The 19,832-nt window shown below is 40.9% G+C and overlaps 1 protein-coding gene across 1 annotated transcript in view; it reads right to left on the reverse strand.

Moving 5' to 3' along the window:
• Positions 1 to 3,608: 3,608 nt before the first annotated feature.
• Positions 3,609 to 19,832, reverse strand: part of RIPK1 (receptor interacting serine/threonine kinase 1) — a 47,817-nt gene continuing 31,593 nt past the window's right edge. The window contains exons 7-11 of the mRNA XM_036348004.1: positions 15,436 to 15,512; positions 10,282 to 10,372; positions 7,791 to 8,354; positions 6,458 to 6,604; positions 3,609 to 4,778 (exon numbers count right to left, since the gene is read on the reverse strand). Of these exons, the coding sequence (XP_036203897.1) occupies positions 4,492 to 4,778; positions 6,458 to 6,604; positions 7,791 to 8,354; positions 10,282 to 10,372; positions 15,436 to 15,512 (1,166 nt within the window). The 3' untranslated portion in view covers positions 3,609 to 4,491. The remainder of the gene's footprint in view (positions 4,779 to 6,457; positions 6,605 to 7,790; positions 8,355 to 10,281; positions 10,373 to 15,435; positions 15,513 to 19,832) is intronic.

The raw sequence follows: 19,832 nt of genomic DNA on the forward strand, positions 1-19,832 counted from the left end.
ATTGTTTTGTCTTAAAAAGGAAATTGACACCTGCTACAACATGGATGAACCTTGAGGCCATCATGCTCAGTGGAATAAGCCAGTCAAAAAAAGGACAAATACTGGATGATTCCACTTATATATAGGTCCCCAAAGCAGACAAATTCTTTAGAGTGGAATGGTGGTTGTCAGGGACTGGGGCAGGGGGTAGGTAGTATAATAGGGACAGATGTTCAGTTTTGCAAAATGAAAAGGTCGTGGAGAAGGATGGTGGTGATGTTAGCACAATGTCAATGTACTTAACGCCACTGAGCTGTACACTTGAAAATGGTTAAGATGGTAAATTTATGTCATGTGTATTTTAACAAATTAGAACTTTTTTCTTCATGACCATATAATTCAAGCTTTATAAAGGTTATTAACATTTGAAGATTCAGTGGAGAAAAACAGCACCCCTTTTATTCTACCATATTGCTTTACCTTAATTGGAAATGACTGGCAGATTTGTGGCTGTTTAGTCTTGGCTTGAATTATTCAAGATGACTACAGCTTCCTTGCATATATTATTTCTCCTCCAAGAGCCCCTTGTGCTTCTAAGTGTTATAGCCATAGAAAATTCTGTCACCTGTGGGGTCCTCACTAGCCCATTATAATTTCTTGATCAGTAAAGGCAGGTTTGGCTTAATATGAAATATGCAAAAATATTTATATTCTACTTTCAACATAAATCTACGCCATTAAATTTCCTGAATAGAAAGAATATATATATATTTCAACTGGCTGCTGTCATTTGAATTTCACAAATCTTTGGTAGAGCCAACATTTTATTTTTTCCTGAAATGTTGATTGGGGTTTCTTGTCAGAGATGATGGGGAATAAAAATAATTGTCTATAATTTTAACACCAGTTATCCTACTGGTAAGCAAAATGGCAGCACTGTGACATTTTAGATTATTGGGGTTACAATTTAAAGTACACATTTGAGAACTAGTCCTTTATAGTGTAGTTTAACATTATAGTGTAGTTTTAAAATAACTATATTTCTCTGCCAGGCACCTTATGATGCATTATCTTATTTTATTCTTCACACCAATCTTATACACTTTGCCCTCTCTATTTATAGATGAGGAAACTGAGGCTAAGAGAGTTAGGAAGCAGGCCCCAGATATTTAACTAAACAGTGGCAGAGCGGGATTTGTCTGCTCAATTTTAGAATCCTGCATGTGAATTATTGCATATTATAGAATTCACTGCAGTAGCATCACCATTCTGATCAATTTTGTGATCAGAAGGCTCTGCAATCATCCTATAAACACCTTTTTATTTTATAAATCCTCACCCAAGGATATTTTTTCCAATGATTTCTAGAGAGAGTGGAAAGGAGGAAAGAGGGAGAGACAGAGAGAGAAACATTGACATGAGAGAGACACATCAATTGGTTGCCTCCCACATGTGCCCTACTGGGGCTGGGAATCAAACCGGCAACCCAGGTATGTGCCCATGACTGGGAATCGAACCCACAACCCTTCAGTCCACAGGCTGATGCTCTAACCACTTACCAGCCAGGACTAAACACCTATTTTTATTTATATTAGTATAACTAGAAAAACTGTTCTCTGTAAATAACATACATTAAAGTATTCAGGAAAATACTATTGAAACATTTTGTAAGACGCCGAAACCGGTTTGGCTCAGTGGATAGAGCGTCGGCCTGCAGACTGAAGGGTCCCAGGTTCGATTCCGGTCAAGGGCATGTACCTGGGTTGCGGGCACATCCCCAGTGGGAGATGTGCAGGAGGCAGCTGATCGATGTTTCTCTCTCATCGATGTTTCTAACTCTCTATCTCTCTCCCTTCCTCTCTGTAAAAAATCAATAAAATATATTTAAAAAAAAATAAATAAAACATTTTGTAAGAAAGAACTTTTCTTATTTTTGAAGACCTAACATCATATTCTGGACTCAAAGCAAAGATTATGACCACAGCAACAAGTGGGCAATCTGCTAAGCAAGACTGAGCTGGAAGTGGGTCTTATTTGCCATCAGTCCTTAGGGTCTAAATATCTTTTTGGAACCAATCATGGATACTCTTCTTTCTCATTTTGTGGTCTGTCATCTCACTTGGTTTCTGCCAAAGACTAGTGTTTTTGTGGTGCTTGTGCCTTGTACTAAAACTCCTCCAAAACCAATTAGACGCTTTTCAGCCCAGGTTTGAGAGAGCAGCAGCGGAAGGAACAGCCTCTGAGCCATGTCTGAGGGATGGCAGTGCTAGCTTTCATCCTGAGACAAAATGCTCTTTTTACCATCAGCTTTCTCTCTGCTGCCAATAGCAGGTAGTGAAAAGAGGATTTTGTATTGGAACAGCCAACCTAAGTGGTAAAGTCCCAGTGGAGAACCCTAAACTGTATCATTTATACAAACACACATCATTTCAATAGCTTACATTTAATGTACAAAATTTTATTTTTAAAAAGTCAATGAAAACACTTGCCACTTTTGCCTCTTATAATAATCATTCAATCACCTTGGAAGCTAGAGATTTTACAACACTGTTAAGACAGAGGTACAGGGATACATTTAGAAAAGAACTCACCCAGCCCCCACTAGCAAAGCCTGGGACCCATTCCCCTCATTTTCCTTTTGGTCTTTGTGATCAATACTGTGCGGCAACTAAGTAGTGAGCCTGCAATGTGTGGTGAGAAAACTGAGGTTCACCACTTTATCACAGGCTCTTCTCAACGGGAGTGATTTTGCCCTTCCAGGGAGCATCTGGCACTGTCTAGACTAGAGACATCTGTGTCACAACTGAGGAGGGGTGGAGGGGGAGGACAGGCCTATTGGCATCTAGTGGGTGGAGGCCAAGGTTGTTCCTAAACATCATACAATGCACAGGACAGTGCCCTACAGCAAAGAGCGATCCGGCCCAAGATGCCAGTGGTGCTGGGATGGAGAAATTCTGCTCTACAGTCCCATTTCTGGTGTGTGTGTGTGTGTGTGTGTGTGTGTGTGTGTGTGTGTAACTGCTGGGGGAAATTTAGAATCAGAACCAACAATACAGTTATCAGCCCTCACCAAATACTAGAATCTGACAGCCAGACTGACCACACTGCGGGGAAGAGGGGGGGCATGGTGGTGGTAAACTGGGGAGCTATTCAACAGTGATCAGCCCTGAGGCTCTGGTCATAGCCTGCTGACTCCTCAGGGCATACAGGTTGGGAAAGTGCCTAAAGTGCCAGGATGTTAAAAAAAAGAACTTAAAAAGTTAATCAAGAATTTTTGTAGTTGTCATAATTAGTAGCAATTTCTTGCAGCAACTGCCTGGGAAATTGTGATGTTTTTGTTATATATTTTTCCCCTTCTTAGTACACCTTAAAATCCCTTCAGTTAATTTGTGGTGTGGATATTGCATGCAATTCTTGAAGCTTGTAGTGACTGATACAGCATTTCATACTGATGTTAACAGACCCTGTAACTGGAATGAACTGTGGTAGTGATACCAAAAAATCTATTTGAAGAAAACTTAGCCCTAGACAGTTTGGCTCAGTGGATAGAGCGTCCGCCTGCAGACTGAAGGGTCCCAGGTTCGATTCCGGTCAAGGGCATGTACCTTGGTTGCGGGCACATCCCCAGCGGGGAGTGTGCAGGAGGCAGCTGATCGGTGTTTCTCTCTCATCGATGTTTCTAACTCTCTATCCCTTTTCCTTCCTCTCTGTAAAAAAATCAATAAAAATATATTAAAAAAAAAAGAAAACTTAGGTTTTTTTCTATACTTTGTTTATAATAGGAGCCTATGTGGAGAAAAGAGCACAAAATAAGAAAGCTGATTTAGTTTACATTCTCCAAATTTTTTAGCATAATTGGAGGTTATGGAATAAAGTAAAAGAAAATGATCTCCTGTAAATATTTCTGCTTTCCCTTTCAAAGCTCATCAGGCTTCTTTTTTCTTTTCTTTTTTTAAAATCTTCATCTGAAGATATTTTTCCATTGATTTTTTTAAGAGTGGAAGAGAGAAGGAAAGACTGAGAGAAATATCGATGTGAGAGAAACAAATGGAGAATGCAGTCATTAGGCCAAAACAATGTGATTTAAGAACCTAGCTTTCTTAAATCAACAAATGGTTGCCTCCTGCATGCGCCCTGACCAGGGCCCGGGCTGGGAAGGATTCTGCAACCGAGGTATGTGCCCCTTGACTGGAATCAAACTGGGACCCTTCAGTCTGCAGGCCGAGGCTCTATCCACTGAGCCAAACCAGCTAGGGCCAGGCTCTTTTTTCATCAAGCCTCAGGCATTGAGTTTAGCGGGTTGTTTGCTGTAGGTTTCTTTCCCATTTCCAGTTATGAAATGCAGGGAATGATTTTTGTATAGACAGAGAACCCAGGTCAGTGAGGCAGCCCACTCTCAGTGGCTCACTCACTAAGTGGGGGTTGACTTCACGGGTGGTCTGAGGCAGCCCGTTCTCAGTGGCTCACCCACTAAGTGAGGAGATGACTTCATGCTGCCGAAGCTGCTTCTAGTTAGTTCGTGCTGATAAACACCAAAGAGTTCAGAAGGTCTATGCGTGAGCACTGGTAGAGCGCCCGAGCCAGCTTTCCCACAGTGGCCCCCTTACTGCCTTCCCTCATCAGCCACTTCTGGAGCATCTGGTAAACCTTCTCTTTTAATCCATCTCTCTCATAGTCATGGTCAATTTCATCAATCTGAGATTCGGTGAAGCCCAGTTTACGGGCACAATTTTTCCAGGTCCTTCCCAGATTTTCCCTGACTGGGTCCAGGTGTTTATCAGTCAGACTAGTGGTATTATCTGCCAAAAAGAAAGGAGAAGACGTCAAGCTGAAACCCATTTGAACATTCTAGCTTCAAAAACCTGTATAAAGTGAAGAGCACCTGGAGTCCAGTGGAAAGATAACTTCTTCATTATAAGGCTATTGACTCATTGGGGGGTACTTTACATTAGGGGAATTTTTGTGAATTAAAATAAGGAACCTCTTCCTCCTAGCAAATGCATCTCTGAGCTGCAGCTGATGGCTTTGGGATTAAAACCCTTGCCTGACTGTTAGGCTGTTTTAGACAAGCTTAGCCAGCGGTCCTGTTTATACTAGATCTTCCTGCTGTAAAGGGGAAACACCATTTCTTTCCTTTCGGGCATTTTTCACTTACATATAGCCAGAGTTAAGGTCACTCAACTCCTGAGCCCTTCCCCCAACAGTTCTCTTTCCTCTTAATCAAGGAAACTGAGACCATCACGTGCAAAACTACTACTCAGTGACAATGTCTCCCCTGTCTTTTAAGGGATGAGGCACGGATACTCTTCAAGGTCTATTTCTGGACCCATCCCTCCCTGCCCCAACTGTTGTCCTCTCTTCTCCAATAGTCATAACCTCCCTCTTTCTACTGGTTCCTGCCTTTAGGCCTTCACAAAAATGACAAAAAGAAACAGAGATAGAAAATAATCACCACAAACAAACCATACTCCTCGATCCCCATTCTACCTCAGAAAGCTGAATAGAAGGAAAAAGACATCTCAGTTTTGCCCCTTAACTCCCACTCTTTCCTCAGCTCCCCGTAATGCAGCTGTTACCATCACCACTGGACCTCAACAATCCCCAAACCTCCCGAGATATTTGACAAATCTTGTCACTACCTCTCTGCAAGAGGGAACCCTAGGTTTCACCAGATTCTTAAAGATACCCCTGTCTCTCCCAAATTTAGGAACCTCTGCTCTAGGTATTTTAAAAACTATCCTTCAAGTGGGCTAGACCAGGTCTGTGGCCCAACGCTGGCCTGTGGCCTACTTCTGTAAACACTGTTTTACTGGAACCTAGCCATCCAAACACACATTGTCTGTGGCTGCTACTGCACTCCTGTGTAAGTAGTTGCAAGAGAGACTTCAAGGCCAGTGAAGCCTAAAACATTTACTATCTAAACCTTAATAGAAAAAAACTTGCCAACCCTAGGGTTAATCAGAAAGCTAGGTTCTTAAATCACATTGTTTTGGCCTGATGACTGCTTTCTCCAGGTTGTGTTTTGGGACTAATGTTATAAGCCTGCATAGTGGGACCCTATACGAGAAAGTCCTCATTTTCATTACAGAGGTGCTGTTAAGGGCACAGTCTCCTATCGTTTACACAATTCCTTCTGATGAGGACCTGAAGGAGCTCTGTCCTAGGTCTGGATAATGATGTTGATAATGATGATGATCTAATCCTTTTGTAGATCTTACTGTGTGCCAGGCAGTGTTCTAAGCTCTTTATACACCTTCACTCATTTAATTTGCACAGCAATCCATGAATTAGCTTTCCCATACTAAACATAAGTAAATTACAAAGACTTATATGGAAATTACACAGACATTTTACAGAGGAAACAGGGAACGACTTTCAGGGAGAATAATCAGATACACTTCAGGATTCCACTACATCCCTCTCAACAAGGAAGAAAGTACAAGGTTTCTAGACAATGGGCCCTTAAAGGGCATCTTACCAAAGGTATCTTGGTACTTAGAAGCTGGCTCGTTCCAGTTCACGTATGTGCTGTCCAGTAATGGCAAGCTCACTCCAACCTCCATGCGATTATTGTCTCCAATCTGAACGCCAGCACTGTTGTATATGGCATATTTTGCAGTCTCATCTGAATAGAGAGAAGCACACAGGTAAGCACACCTAAATTGAAAGTAAGGTGAAAAATGCAACACTGTAAAGGGCAGGGCTTCACTCCAAATGTTTAAGTTAAACTCTTAATTCTATGCCACCTTGTAAAATTTTCCTTCTTAAAATGTGGCTGAACCACATCCATTAGGATGACTACTATCAAAAACAGAAAATAACAAGTGTTGACAAGGATGTAGAGAAACTGGAACTCTTGCGTGCTAATGGTGGGAATATAAAATGGTACAGCCGCTGTGGTAACAGTATGGAAGTTCTTCCAAAAATTAAAAATAGAATTACCCTATGTTCCAACAATTCCTTTTCTGAGTATATACTCGAGAGAATTGAAAGCAGGGTCTCAAACAGGTATTTACATCCCTATGCAGCAGCATTCACAATAGCCAAAAAGTGAAAGCCACTCAAGTGTCCATCAATACTAGTAGATGAATGGATACACAAAATGTGGTATATACATACAATGGGATATTATTTGGCCTTAAAAAGGAAGGAAATTCTGACACACATTACAACATGAATGAACCTTTAGAACATCATACTAACTGAAGTAAGGATAAATACTGTATGATTGATTCCAGTTATGTGAGGTACCTACAGTAATTAAATTCAAAGACATAGAAAGTAGAAGGCTGGTTGCCAGGGGCTGGGAGGAGAAAGGAGAATGGGGATTTGTTGTGTGATGAGTAGAGTCTCAGTTCAGGAAGATGAAAAGAGTTCTGGAAATGGATGATGGTGACAATGTGGTTTTCATCACAAATGTTAGCCTTTGGCCTATATGAGATTAGAAATAAAAATATCCAAGACTTATTTCTTATCTTCAGAAAACAGCAAGCAAGTAAAAGAATATAAGCAGATACCTTGGCTTGCACCAGAGATTGGGTATAATGGGACCATGTGATTCAGGTTAGAGTGGAAGATGTCGGCCAGTTACAAAGCCTATAAACCAACACGTGTAGGCAGCTGCACTGAGTCCTACCCAAACTGAACTACCAGGCCACATGGCTGGATGGACACTTCATGGTGTAAGCTGCATCTGGCAGCTGAAGACTGAACAATTTGCCCCTTTGTTACTTTATAGTCTACAACAGAGTTAACAGCTATTTTATTTTCAGGAAAAAAAAAAAGCCAATTGGACTGAAAGGCCTATTTACCTCTTGATGTCAGGGAGAGGAATGGAATGGTGGGAGTGTTTCCCAGCAGGCTGGTCTCAGGCACTGGAGTTTTATGCAGGTTGGGTATCTGGCTTGCATTTGGCCCAGACCAAAATCTGGAATCTATTGTTCCTGCACCCAATGGTCTTGCTCTAAAATCATACGGATTATATGGAGTCCAGTGGAGTCCTTGGGATTGGCAGGTCAGTCCAGCTGGTTGGTGTACTGCATTCCCAGGACTGGCTGTGTTAGAAGAAGCAAGGCCTTTCATCCCTGGGTTTTGAACAGTCTCATAAGGTCTTGGCTGTGCAAAAGGGTCATGGGAGACCCTTCGTCTCCTTTCCTCCTCTCTGTTGTAAGCCACACCTTGTGTGGGTTGCTGTTTTGTTTGCTTGTCCATGCGGCTGCCATAAAGATGGTAGTTGGCTTCCTCCTGGAGTTTATTCTGCAGGCTGCGCTCACCCTCCTCCTGCTGGTAGTCTGGGGAGGGAGCAAACCAGGACTCCTCCACAGGACCCATCCTGAGACTTTGTGAACTGTGCAGTGAACGGGGCTGTTCTGTGGCTGAGAAGAAATGTTCAACATTGGAGTTTCATGAAACATTAAACAGTAAAATGAAACCCGAGCCCCATAATGAATCTGTCCTGAGATTCATTATGAAAACACCGAGAATAAGTAAAAAGCATATACTAGGTGGCCCTCTTCTTTTATTTGTGTTGTTTTTTTTTTTTAATCCTCACCAAAGGATATTTTTCTATAGAGAGAGTGGAAGGGAGGAGAGACAGAGAGAGATACATCGATTGGTTGCCTCCTGCATGCACCCTGACCGGGGACAGGGATCAAGCCTGCAACCGAGGTATATGCCCTTATTGGAATCGAACCCTGGACCCTTCAGTCCACAGGTCGATGCTCTATCCATTGACCAAACCAGCTATGGCTGGCCCTCTTCTTTTATATGGAACTAGAGGCCCGGTGCACAAAATTCATGCATGGGGGGTGTCCCTCAGCCCAGCCTGCACCCTCTTCAATCTGGGACATCCCTCTCACAATCCAGGACTGCTGGCTCCCAACCGCTCACCTGCCTACCTGCCTGATCACCCCCTAACCACTCCCCTGCTGGCCTGATCGCCCCCAACTGCCCTCCCCTGCAGGCCATCTTGTGGTGGCCATCTTTGACCACATGGGGGCGGCCATCTTGTGTGTTGGAGTGATGGTCAATTTGCATATTACCTCTTTATTAGATAGGATGAGTAGGAGCCCCTGCCTGACAGTGAGAGAGCACTAGGGAAGTTATAACGAGCAATAAGGTGGGTATCACAGGAATGACCAAGGAAGAAAGGGACTTGTGTTGCCGCAGTGAGGTGGCTGTCTCCTTGGTGTGATCCAGGGTTGGAAAATAAGAGCAACAGCTCTGGCTCTGGCCGGCTTTGCTAAGAGGTTAGAGTATTGGCCCATGCACCTAAGGGTCGTGGGTTCTAGTCCTGGTCAAGAGCACATACCTGGTTGCAGATTTGATCCAAAGCCCTGGTTGGGGCACGTGCAGGAGACAACTAATCAATGTCTCTCTCACATCCATGTTCCCTCTCTCTCTCTCCCCCTCCTCCCCTCCCTTCTACTCTCTTTAACCCATTGTACGCCATAAACGTCTGTAGACACAAGCAGTGGACCTTCCCCATACACCACATGTGTCTATAAAAAAAAAAGATTTCCCTAAGTGGCAGCCCTGACAAACTTTAAAATCATTTTTCATGAGAATTTTCAGCTGAAAATATTCAAGAACATCCGAATTGTGAGTAATATATTTATAATATTCATTGTAAACTGGTTTTTTAAATTAAATTTAAAATATTGTGGCGTGTGGGAATTATGTTTTGGACACATGGCAGTTAACTGGTTAAAAATCAATGGAAAAAATATCCTTGGGTGAGGATTAACAACAACAAAAAAGAGCAGCAGCTCTGTGCTAACCATTTTCCATGGATTCTTTCATTCTTTAAAAGCCCTATAAGAGTAGGAGTAATTATCATGATTTGACGGATGAGGTTTAAGAGGTTAAGTGATTTGCCCCAGAACAGATAGCTAATAAATGGCTTAAAACTCCTGTAGTCTGCCTTCCCTTTTGTTGTAAGGAAAAAGTATCCCTTCTTGACTCTGAGACCAACCTCTCTGCTTGTATTCCGGGTCCTGTCATCTCTGGCTTTCTCAAGGACTTGGGAAATGTCTTTTTCCTGAGCCATCATTTTCTCCCTATCAGATATTTTAGGACTCATGTTCAGGAGAGTTTATGATTTTGGTGAACTCAATGTTACTTAACATTTCAAATATATGTATCTTGGCTCCGAATACATTATAAATTCCTTTATGACAGGTGGTAAATTGTATAGCTTCTTCTGTTTTTCATGCGGTTGTGAATAATATTTTAGAGAGTAGAGTGCATGTATGAGCAAAAAAATAAGTGGATAAACAGATTTTCAACCATAGTCTAAGTTACCTGAATTTGACCTGCTTGGAGGTATTGCTACACAGTCTATTTGGAGAGACTGCATTCTCTTCACAACTTCATTTGGGCTAGGATACTCTTTCTATAATACAGAGCAAAATACATATTTTAGTAAACAGCAAAAATTGTTCTAGAAAATTATTTTAAGAAGAATGAATCTTTTCAGAAGGTAGAAATTTTACATAGCTCTTATAAGCAGTAAAAATTTAAAAGAATAAATGTTTCTCCCAAATAGGCAAAAAAACAATTTTTAAAAAAGAGAACAAAGCTGGAGGGTTCACACTTTCTGATTTCAAAAATCTCTACAAAGCTAGAGTAATTAAAACAACATGGTATAGCCTAAGGACATATAGACCAGCGATTTTCAACCCTTTTCATCTCATGGCACACATGAAATAAGTACTAAGTTCTGTGGCACACCCAAAAATATATTACATTTTTTGCTGATCTGATTTTTAAAAAAGGTATTTTGATTCATTCATGTCAGACAACTACTGTTGTACTGGCTGTTGTCATTTTTTTATTTCACAATATAAGGAAAAAGAGGTCAGTGAACCTGACTAAACAGTCAGGTATTGCATGTTTTAAAAATTCTTGCAGCACACAGGCCGAAAATCGCTGTGCTAAGTGAATATGCTACACACAAAAACATGACTATTGTGTGATCACACATCAGTGAAGTACCTAAAATAGGCCAATTCATAGAGACAGTAAGTAAAATAGAAGTTACCAGGGGCTGGGAAGAGAAAAAAATGTGGAGTTTAATGGGTACAAAGTTTCTGTTTGGGATTTTAAAATGTGGAAATGGAAACTGCTGATGGTTGCACAACATTGTGAATGTACTTATGCCACTGAACTGTACACTTAAAAATGGTTATTATGATGGCAAATTTTATGTATCTTACCATAATAAAAATTTTTTCCTACAAAATAATAATACTCATTATAGAAAGTGTAGGAATTTATATTTAAAAAGAAAGTCACACATGTGCCTTCACTCAAAGAAAAAAATTAACATTATGGCATTTCTTCAAGTCTTTTTTCTTAGTCATATTTGAGTTTTGCTCCTAATAGACTGCAAGCTACATAGGTAGATGGTTAAAAATATTCACTAAACAAACAATGAGTGATTTGGGGGAGACTGTTAGAGGATATTAATTATGTGCAAAGTTTGTAGCATTTTATAGATTGCTTTTTATTTAACCTGATAAGCATTTTTATGTTATTTTAATTTATTAAAGTAACTAGAGGCCCGGTGCATGAAATTCGTGCACTGGGGGTGCGGGACCTCCTCAGCCTGGCCTGTGCCCTCTTGCAGTCCAGGACCCCTAGAGGGATGTCTGCCTGCCGGCTTAGGCCCGATCCCCATTGGGCCTAAGCCTGCACCAGACATCCCTCTCATAGTCCGGGGCTCTTGCAGTCTGGAACCCCTCGCTCCTTACCGCCCTCCTGCAGTGGATGCAGGAGAGGCTCCTGCCACCGCTGCTGCACTCGCCAGCCATAAGCCCAGCTTCTGGCTGAGCAGCACTCACCCTGTGGGAGCATACTAACCACCAGGGGGCAGCTCCTGCATTGAGCATCTGCCCCCTGGTGGTCAGTGCACGTCATAGTGATCAGTCGTTCTGGTCATTCCACTGTTCGGTCAATTTGCATATTAGGGTTTTATTATATAGGATTGTTTTGTCTTGATACTTAACGTTTTATTACACAAAATATATAAGTACAAATTCCTTTTAAAAGACTCAAATTGTGCATAATCACACAGAGCAACACCTGAATGTTGTTTCTTTCAACCCACACTCTATTCCAGTCCCTAGAGGTAATTCTTACTCAGAGTAGGTTGCTCATCCTTTTAATCTCTCTAGGTATTTGCATATGTATTTTGAAATATGTACATATGTACATATACACACACATATATTCAAAAGGATCATACTTTAAGTATATTTTGACATTTTTTCACTAACAACAAGTCTTCAAGATCTTTCTGTATCATTATATGTCAGTTCTATCTCTTTTAAATGGCTATATATTCTGTAGTTTCAATGAATCATAATCTAATATATTTACTTATAAATTATTTGGGTTGTTTCTAATTTTTTACTCTAAAAAACTAAGGTGCAAGGAACTCCTTGACCTAAATCTTTGAGCATACATGTGAGTAGATTATTAAGAGTAGAATTGCTACAACAATTATATGCTTTTAAAAGTTTCATAGATGCTTCATTTTCAATAAACTTCACCAATTCACACTCCATTTGTTGTTGTTGTTCATTCTTACTCAAGGATATTTTTCCAGGGATTTTTTTAGAAAAAGTGGAAGGGATGGAGAGAGAGAGAGAGAGAGAGAGAGAGAGAGAGAGAGAGAGAGAGAGAAAAATACATCGACGTGAGAGAGACACATTCACTGGTTGCCTCTCGCACATGCCCTGACTGGAGCTGGGGATTTAGCCTGCAATGGTACATGCCCTTGACCGGAATCAAACCTGTGGCCCTTCAGTCCATGGGCCAACACTCCAACCACTGAGCCAAACTGGCTAGGGCAACCAATTCACACTCTTAACAAATAGTGCATGGGGAGTGCTTCTTACTCTGCATTTTCACCAACAGTTGGTATTACCAATCATTTAAAAATGTTGATCTTGCCTTAGCCAGTTTGGCTCAGTGGATAGAGCATTGGCCTGCTGACTGAAGGGTCCCAGGTTCGATTCCGGTCAAAGGCATGTACCTTGGTTGAAGGCACATCCCCAGTAGAGGGTGTGCAGGAGGCAGCTGATCGATGTTTCTCTCTCATCGATGTTTCTAACTCTCTGTCCCTCTCCCTTCCTCTCTGTAAAAAAATAAAAATAAAAATGTTGATCTTAGTGATGAAAAATTATAATCAATTCATTCTGCTTCTCTCTATTAATGAGGCCACATATCTTTTCTATTGTCCATTGATGGACTCATTTGGCCATATTTTATTCAGGACCATCTTTCTATATTAAGTGTGATTGGCCTGTAATTTTCCTTTCTTGTATCTTCTTTTTCAAGTCTGGGGAAAAGGATATGCTAGTCTCATAAAATGAGTCTGGGAGAGTTCTCTGCTCTATTATCTGGACAAATTTATAAGATTGAAATAATGTATTCATTGAATATTTGGTAGAAATCATTGATGAAGCTACCTGGCTGTGGAATTTTCTTAATGGGAAGAATTTTCCATCACTGATTCTATCTTTTTTAGTGGTTACAGGAATAGCAGGTTTTTAACTCTATTTGAGTCAGTTTTGCTAAGTTATACTTTATTTCTAGATATTTTCCCATTTTATCTAAGTTCTAAAATTAATTAGCAAACAGCTGTTCACAATATCCTCTTAATACCACATTGATGTCTACAGGAGCTATAGTGATGCTTCTTTAACTCATTATTTCAGTCTTCTATTTTCCCTGGTCTTAACTAGTAGATTTTATTAGCCTTTTCAAAGAACCAACGTTTAAATTTTTTGATCCTCTATTAGCTGCTTTTTTTGTCACTAATTTATGCTCTTCTCTTCTTCCTGCTTTCTATTTGCTCTAGATTTATTTTGCTATCTTCTCTAGATGAATGTTTGGCTAATTCATTTTCAGACTTTGATATATATATAAAGCAATGACTATATTTTACTATTAAGTACTCCTTTGCAAATTATGTACATTTTAATATGTAGCATCTTGTTAGCTCCAAATATTTTCTAAATTCCATTATTTTTTTTTTTACCCAAAGGGTATTTAAAAGTATATTTGTTAACTTCTAACCAATGGAATTTTCTAATTATCTTCTCATTAATTTCTAGCATAACTGAAATGTAGTCAGAGTATGCAATCACTCTTTATGTGATCACAATTCTTCAAACTGATTGAGACTCGTTTTATATTCCAGTACAAGGTCAATTTGTGAAAATGTTCTGTATGTTCAGAAAAGCCTTTAAAGATAAGTATTCTGCAGTTATCAGACACCCTGTTTTATATATTTCCATTAGGTCAAATGTGTTAATTATGTTCTTCAAAGTTTCTATATCCTTACTGACAAATTTTGTTTGTTCTACAAATTAGAAGGAAATTTGTATTAAAATCTCCAACTATGATTGTGGGTTTGTCTATTTCTTCTTTGAGTTCTGCCAATTTTTGCTTTCCATACTTTGAGGCCATGTTTTCATGAGCATGTACATATTTAAAGCTATTATTATCAACCTCGTGAATTGAACCTTTTATCATATGAACTATTACTGATTACTGTGCTAATGCTTTTCTGCCTTAGTGACTATCTTTCATGATCCCCCTTTGATGGCTTTCTTGGCTTGCAGTAGATGGCTCTCTTTTAAAGTGTGAAAGTCTGGCAATTCTTAACTGTCGAAATGTTTTTCCTTTTATGTATTTTAAAATTGCTACTTGCCTGCCCGTTTTATTCACTGTAGTCTCCTTTTCATGATTCCAGCAGTATATTGCTGGAAGACTAATGACAGTAGCTCCTTTCCCGAGTGTGTATGAAGGGCAGGTCTCTGCTCCCCTTTGTTGGTTAGTTGGTACTGTCTTTGACACACCTCTCTGACTCCAGGCCTCAGACTTACCGCTTCAGCCCAAAGCAGCTGCTGCTTCATTTGTTGCTCAGCACAAGGCAATTAGGGGGAGGAGCCAACTTGTATGACTGATACAACTGTGGACCCCGAGTAATCTCCTTGCCAATGTCTTAGCTGCCACGCTGTTTCTTCTCTATATTGGCTCAAGACTTGTTCCTCTGGTACTTCTTCAGCATTGTGTTCTGGGTTAGCTTTGCCTTTTCTGTTACATGTTTCAGCAAATGTAATTCTGCTGGCTTTCTATTTTTAAAGACCTCTTCCAATTGACTGATGCACCTAGGGAAATTCCCATTCTATTCAAGAGAAATTGTGCTTCTGTTTTCACATTGCTGTGTACAGTTTTTCTCATTTCATTAGTCTCGAAGAGGGAATGGGTCCAGAATGTGAATGCCAAGTTGGTATCGTCATAAAATTGATAATTTTCTTTTATGTGGCTACCACGCTAGCTTACCTCCAATCTCAGTAACACATTATATTGCTTTGGTTTTCATGACTAAAAATATATATGCTCTGATATATTAACATTTTTAGCATCTGCTCTATTACTTACCTTTAAACTCTGCACGTCCTCTTCTATATTTTCTTCTAAATTATGTAAATAAAAAGGCCTAAATTGTCCTTCAATGCCTAGATAAGGAAAACAGTACTTTAAATTTCTTTAGTATTTTGTAAAATAAAATTGAAATGTTAGTAATCTATTATCTTTGAATTACTAACCTTATCTGTGAGAAAACAGTAAAATAAAAATGTAAATATCAAGTCACTGACTTTCAGGAAAAGACTAACAAGATTAATAACTAGGGAGACAGAATAAGGGACAGTGTAACACTGGAGACCAAGAGCTCCTGCCTAACAGCATGTGGTTTATCTGGCTATACGGCACAGAGCCCTATCCACTGTGAGCTAACCTCCAAATGAGCCAGGATGGGTGCACTGTTTCTGCCCCTGTGGCATCAGATTTACATAGGATGCAATACTCAGAATGAGGATTTGGTATAAAGAGTTACAACTGCTGGCCTTGAAAGAAAAAAGCAACTGCCACACTCTGGACGAGGCAGTAGATGTACTTTTCCTTATTTCTCCTGCTAAGCACAATGGGGACCCCTAGACATTATATACAGAACAAATATAAGAAGACTCTGAGTGGAGGAGAGACAAAGGCAGACCAGATAGGGACTTTGGGATCTGAGAAAAGACATGACAATGAGTTCACTGGGTTTTCCTTTTGCCTCACAGATTCCAAACTTGCACCCGAAAAAGCTAGCAACCCAACAACAAAAGCCCAAACAAACCCCAACCAATAAAATACTTCCTATTCTATTCCAGAGAAATTGTGCTGCTGTTTTCATATTACATGAAACCATCTTACATGTGTATAGTTTCTCTTATTTCATTAGTCTTGAAGGAGGAATGGTCTAGAATGCCAAGTTGTTATCTGCATAAAATTGCTAAGGGGCAACCTAGCAGGACAGAAAACCTTCAGTCAATTTCCACACTGGGACCAAATTACACAGAAAAACTGTAGCTCCATCTCCATCCCTACCAGCAAAGGCTGAGTGTGAATGGATACATCCAACCTCATGAGACAGTAACAGGGTGCTCAACACTCCAACAAAGATGATGTCAGAGAGGTCCACGTAGGAGGCCAAGACTTTCCTTTCTGCCGGATGGTAAGGCGCCCCTCCACCCTGTAGGGTCAGTAGACTAAAAGGCAGACTGGACTTGCAACCTCACCTTGAAGTAACAAAATGCCCTTTCTCTGTCCCAATGGGGAAGTATAGAAGGAGGCACAAGGGGGAGTTAGAACTGTCACCTCCAATGCAGTGTCCATGGAGACCATGTGGACGCTGCAGGAACTTCCACCCCTGACCAGTAAACAAGGAGCCCGCTCTACTTCACATGTCAGCAGGGCTAAGTGGGGAATCTGGACTCCCCTCAACCTGGTACTAACAAGGTGGCAAAACTATCCCACAGACAACACGATGCCAGAGAAAGCCACCTATAACTGAAAGCTTAAAGAAGACCCAGATCTCCTAACACATTAAGGAAAAAAAGCCCAACATAAGTTTTATTGGGAAAATCACTCTCATACTGAGAACCAGGACGATCTCAAGCTGAATAAAAAAGAGACAATCAATAATCAATAGATGCCAACAGTGAGATGACAGATATTAGAATTACCTCTCAAAGATTTTTTAAACTTTATTTTCATTGTTGAGGGTATTACAGATGCATCCCATTTCCTGCCTGACCCCTTTGCCCCACTCCTCCTGGCTCCTGTCCTATCCCCGGCCTTCACTGCACTGTTATCTGTGCCCATGGGCTATGCATATATGCATGTAAGTTCTCCTTCCCCCCTCCCCCGCACCACCCCACCATTCCCTGTAAGATCTGTCAGTCTGTTCCATGCTTCCATGTCTCTGGACCTATTTTGTTCATTAGTTTATTCTGTTCATTAGATTCCACATATAATTGAGATCATGTGATATCTGTCTTTCTCTGACTGACTTATATTATTTAGTTAGCATAATAATCTCCAGATCCCTCCATGCTGTTTCTAAGAGTAAGAGATCCTTCTTTTTTTCTACAGCTGCATAATATTCCACTGTGTAAATGTACCACAGAATTTTTTACCACTCATCTACTAATAGGCACTTGGACTGTTTCCAGATCTTGACTATTGTAAATAACACTGCTATGAACATAGGAGTGCATATATTCTTTCTGATTGATGTTTTAGGATTGTTAGGATATAGTCCCAGAAGTGGGATTGCTGGATGAAACAGTTCATTTTTAATTATTTTTGTGCATGTTAATCCTTACCAGTGGATATTTTTTCCATTGGTTTTTATTTTATTAAATACTAGAGGCCTGGTGCATGAAAATTCATGCACTGGAGTTGGGGGGAAACCCTCAGCCCGGCTTGCCCCCTCTCACATTCCGGGAGCCCTCAGGGGCGAGAGGCAACCCGGCGATCAGGAGAAGCAAACGCCCCATCACACCTCTGCTGCTGCCACTGCCGGCAGCGCAAGTCTTGGCCGGCCCTGGTTACCTGAGCCTCAGGTGGCCTTGGGCAGGCTGGGCAGCCGCCATCCATGGCTTGCCTGTGCCTCAGGTGTCAGCTGGGAAGCCACCATCCGAGGCTTGCCTGCGCCTCGGGCCAGCCCTGGGAGGTTGGGGGATTCCAGAGGCAGGTGTGCAGCAAGGCCAGGCCTGCCTGGGGGCAGGCCTGGCCTTGCCGCACTTGCCACCCTGGTGGGGATGAGGGGACTGGACGCTGCCATCTTTTAGGGTGTGGCAGTCAATTAGCATATTCCCTCCTTATTGGCTGTGGGCACCACCATCTTTTGTGATGGCATGAGGGTTAATTAGCATATTTCTGCTTTATTAAATAGGATATATATATATATATATATATATATATATATATATATATATATATAAAATATAATTTTAGAGAGTAAGAGAGAGCGACAGAAACATCAATGATGAGAGAGAATAATTGATTGGCAGCCTCCTGCATTCTCCCCACTGGGAACCGAGCCTGCAACCCGGCATGTGCTCAGACTGGAAATCAAACCATGTGGGTCATAGGTGGATGCTCAACCACTGAGCTACACCAGGCGGCCTTCCATTGATTTTTAGAAAGCATCGAAGGGGGGAAGGGGTAAGGAGGGATGGAGGAAGGATCAGAGGGGGAGAGAGAGGGAGGGAAGGAGGGAGAGAGGTGAGATGCAATCAATTGACTGGGGCCAATGATCAAACCTGCCACCCAGATATGTGCCCTTGACTGGGAATCAAATCCATGACAATTTGGTGCATGGACTGACAATCTAACCACTGAGCAACATGGGCTGGGGCCCATTTTTAATTATTTCAATACTGTTTCACAATGGTTGCACCAGTCTGCATTCTTACCAGCAGTGTACTAGGATTCTCCTTTCTCCACATCCTCACTAGCGCTTGATATTTGTTGATTTATTAATGGTAGCCATTCTGGCAGGTGTAAAGTGATACCTCATTGTAGTTTTAATTTGAATCTCACTGATGATTAGTGACATTGAATATTTTTTCATATGTCTCAGCCATCTCTATGTCCTCTTTGGAGAAGTGTCTAGTCAGGTCTTTTGCCCATTTTTGGACTGTTTGATTTCATTTTGTCAAACTGTATGAGTTCTTTATATGCTTTAGAATTTAACCCCTTATCAGATGTATCTTTGGCAGATATGTTCTCCCATACAGTGCGCTCCCTTTTCATTTTGAGGATGATTTCCTTTGCTGTGCAGAAACTTTTTATTTTGATGTGGTCTCATTTGTTTATTTTTTCCTTTGTTTCTTTTGCCCTAGGTCAGTGGCTGGCAAACTGCGGCTTGTGAGCCACATGTGGCTCTTTGGCCCCTTGAGTGTGGCTCTTCCACAAAATACCATGTGCGGGCGCGCACGTACAGTGCGATTGAAATTTCGTGGCCCATGCACAGAAGTCAGTATTTTGTGGAAGAGCCACACTCAAGGGGCCAAAGAGGCACATGTGGCTTGCGAGCCGCAGTTTGCCGACCACTGCCCTAGGTGATGTATCTGCGAAAATTCTGCTAAGTGAGATATCAGAGATTTTACTACCTATGGTTTCTTCTAGGATTTTTATGGTTTTATGACTTAAATTTAAGGCTTTTATCCATTTCAAGTTTATTCTTGTGTATGGCATAAGTTGGCGATCTAGTTTCTTTTTTTTGCATATACTAGTATCTGCTCAACGTTCCCAAAACCATTTACTCCATTGTATGTTCTTGTCTCCTTTGTCAAATATTAATTGAGTGTAATGGCTTGGGTTGATTTCTGAGGTCTCTGTTCTGTTCCATTGATCTATGTGTCTGTTCTTGCACCAGTACTAGGCTGTTTTGATTATAATAGCTTTGTAGTATAACTTGAAATCTGGTATTGTGATCCCTC

Source organism: Myotis myotis, unplaced genomic scaffold (assembly GCF_014108235.1).
Source record: "Myotis myotis isolate mMyoMyo1 unplaced genomic scaffold, mMyoMyo1.p scaffold_m19_p_2, whole genome shotgun sequence".
Taxonomy (NCBI): domain Eukaryota; kingdom Metazoa; phylum Chordata; class Mammalia; order Chiroptera; family Vespertilionidae; genus Myotis; species Myotis myotis.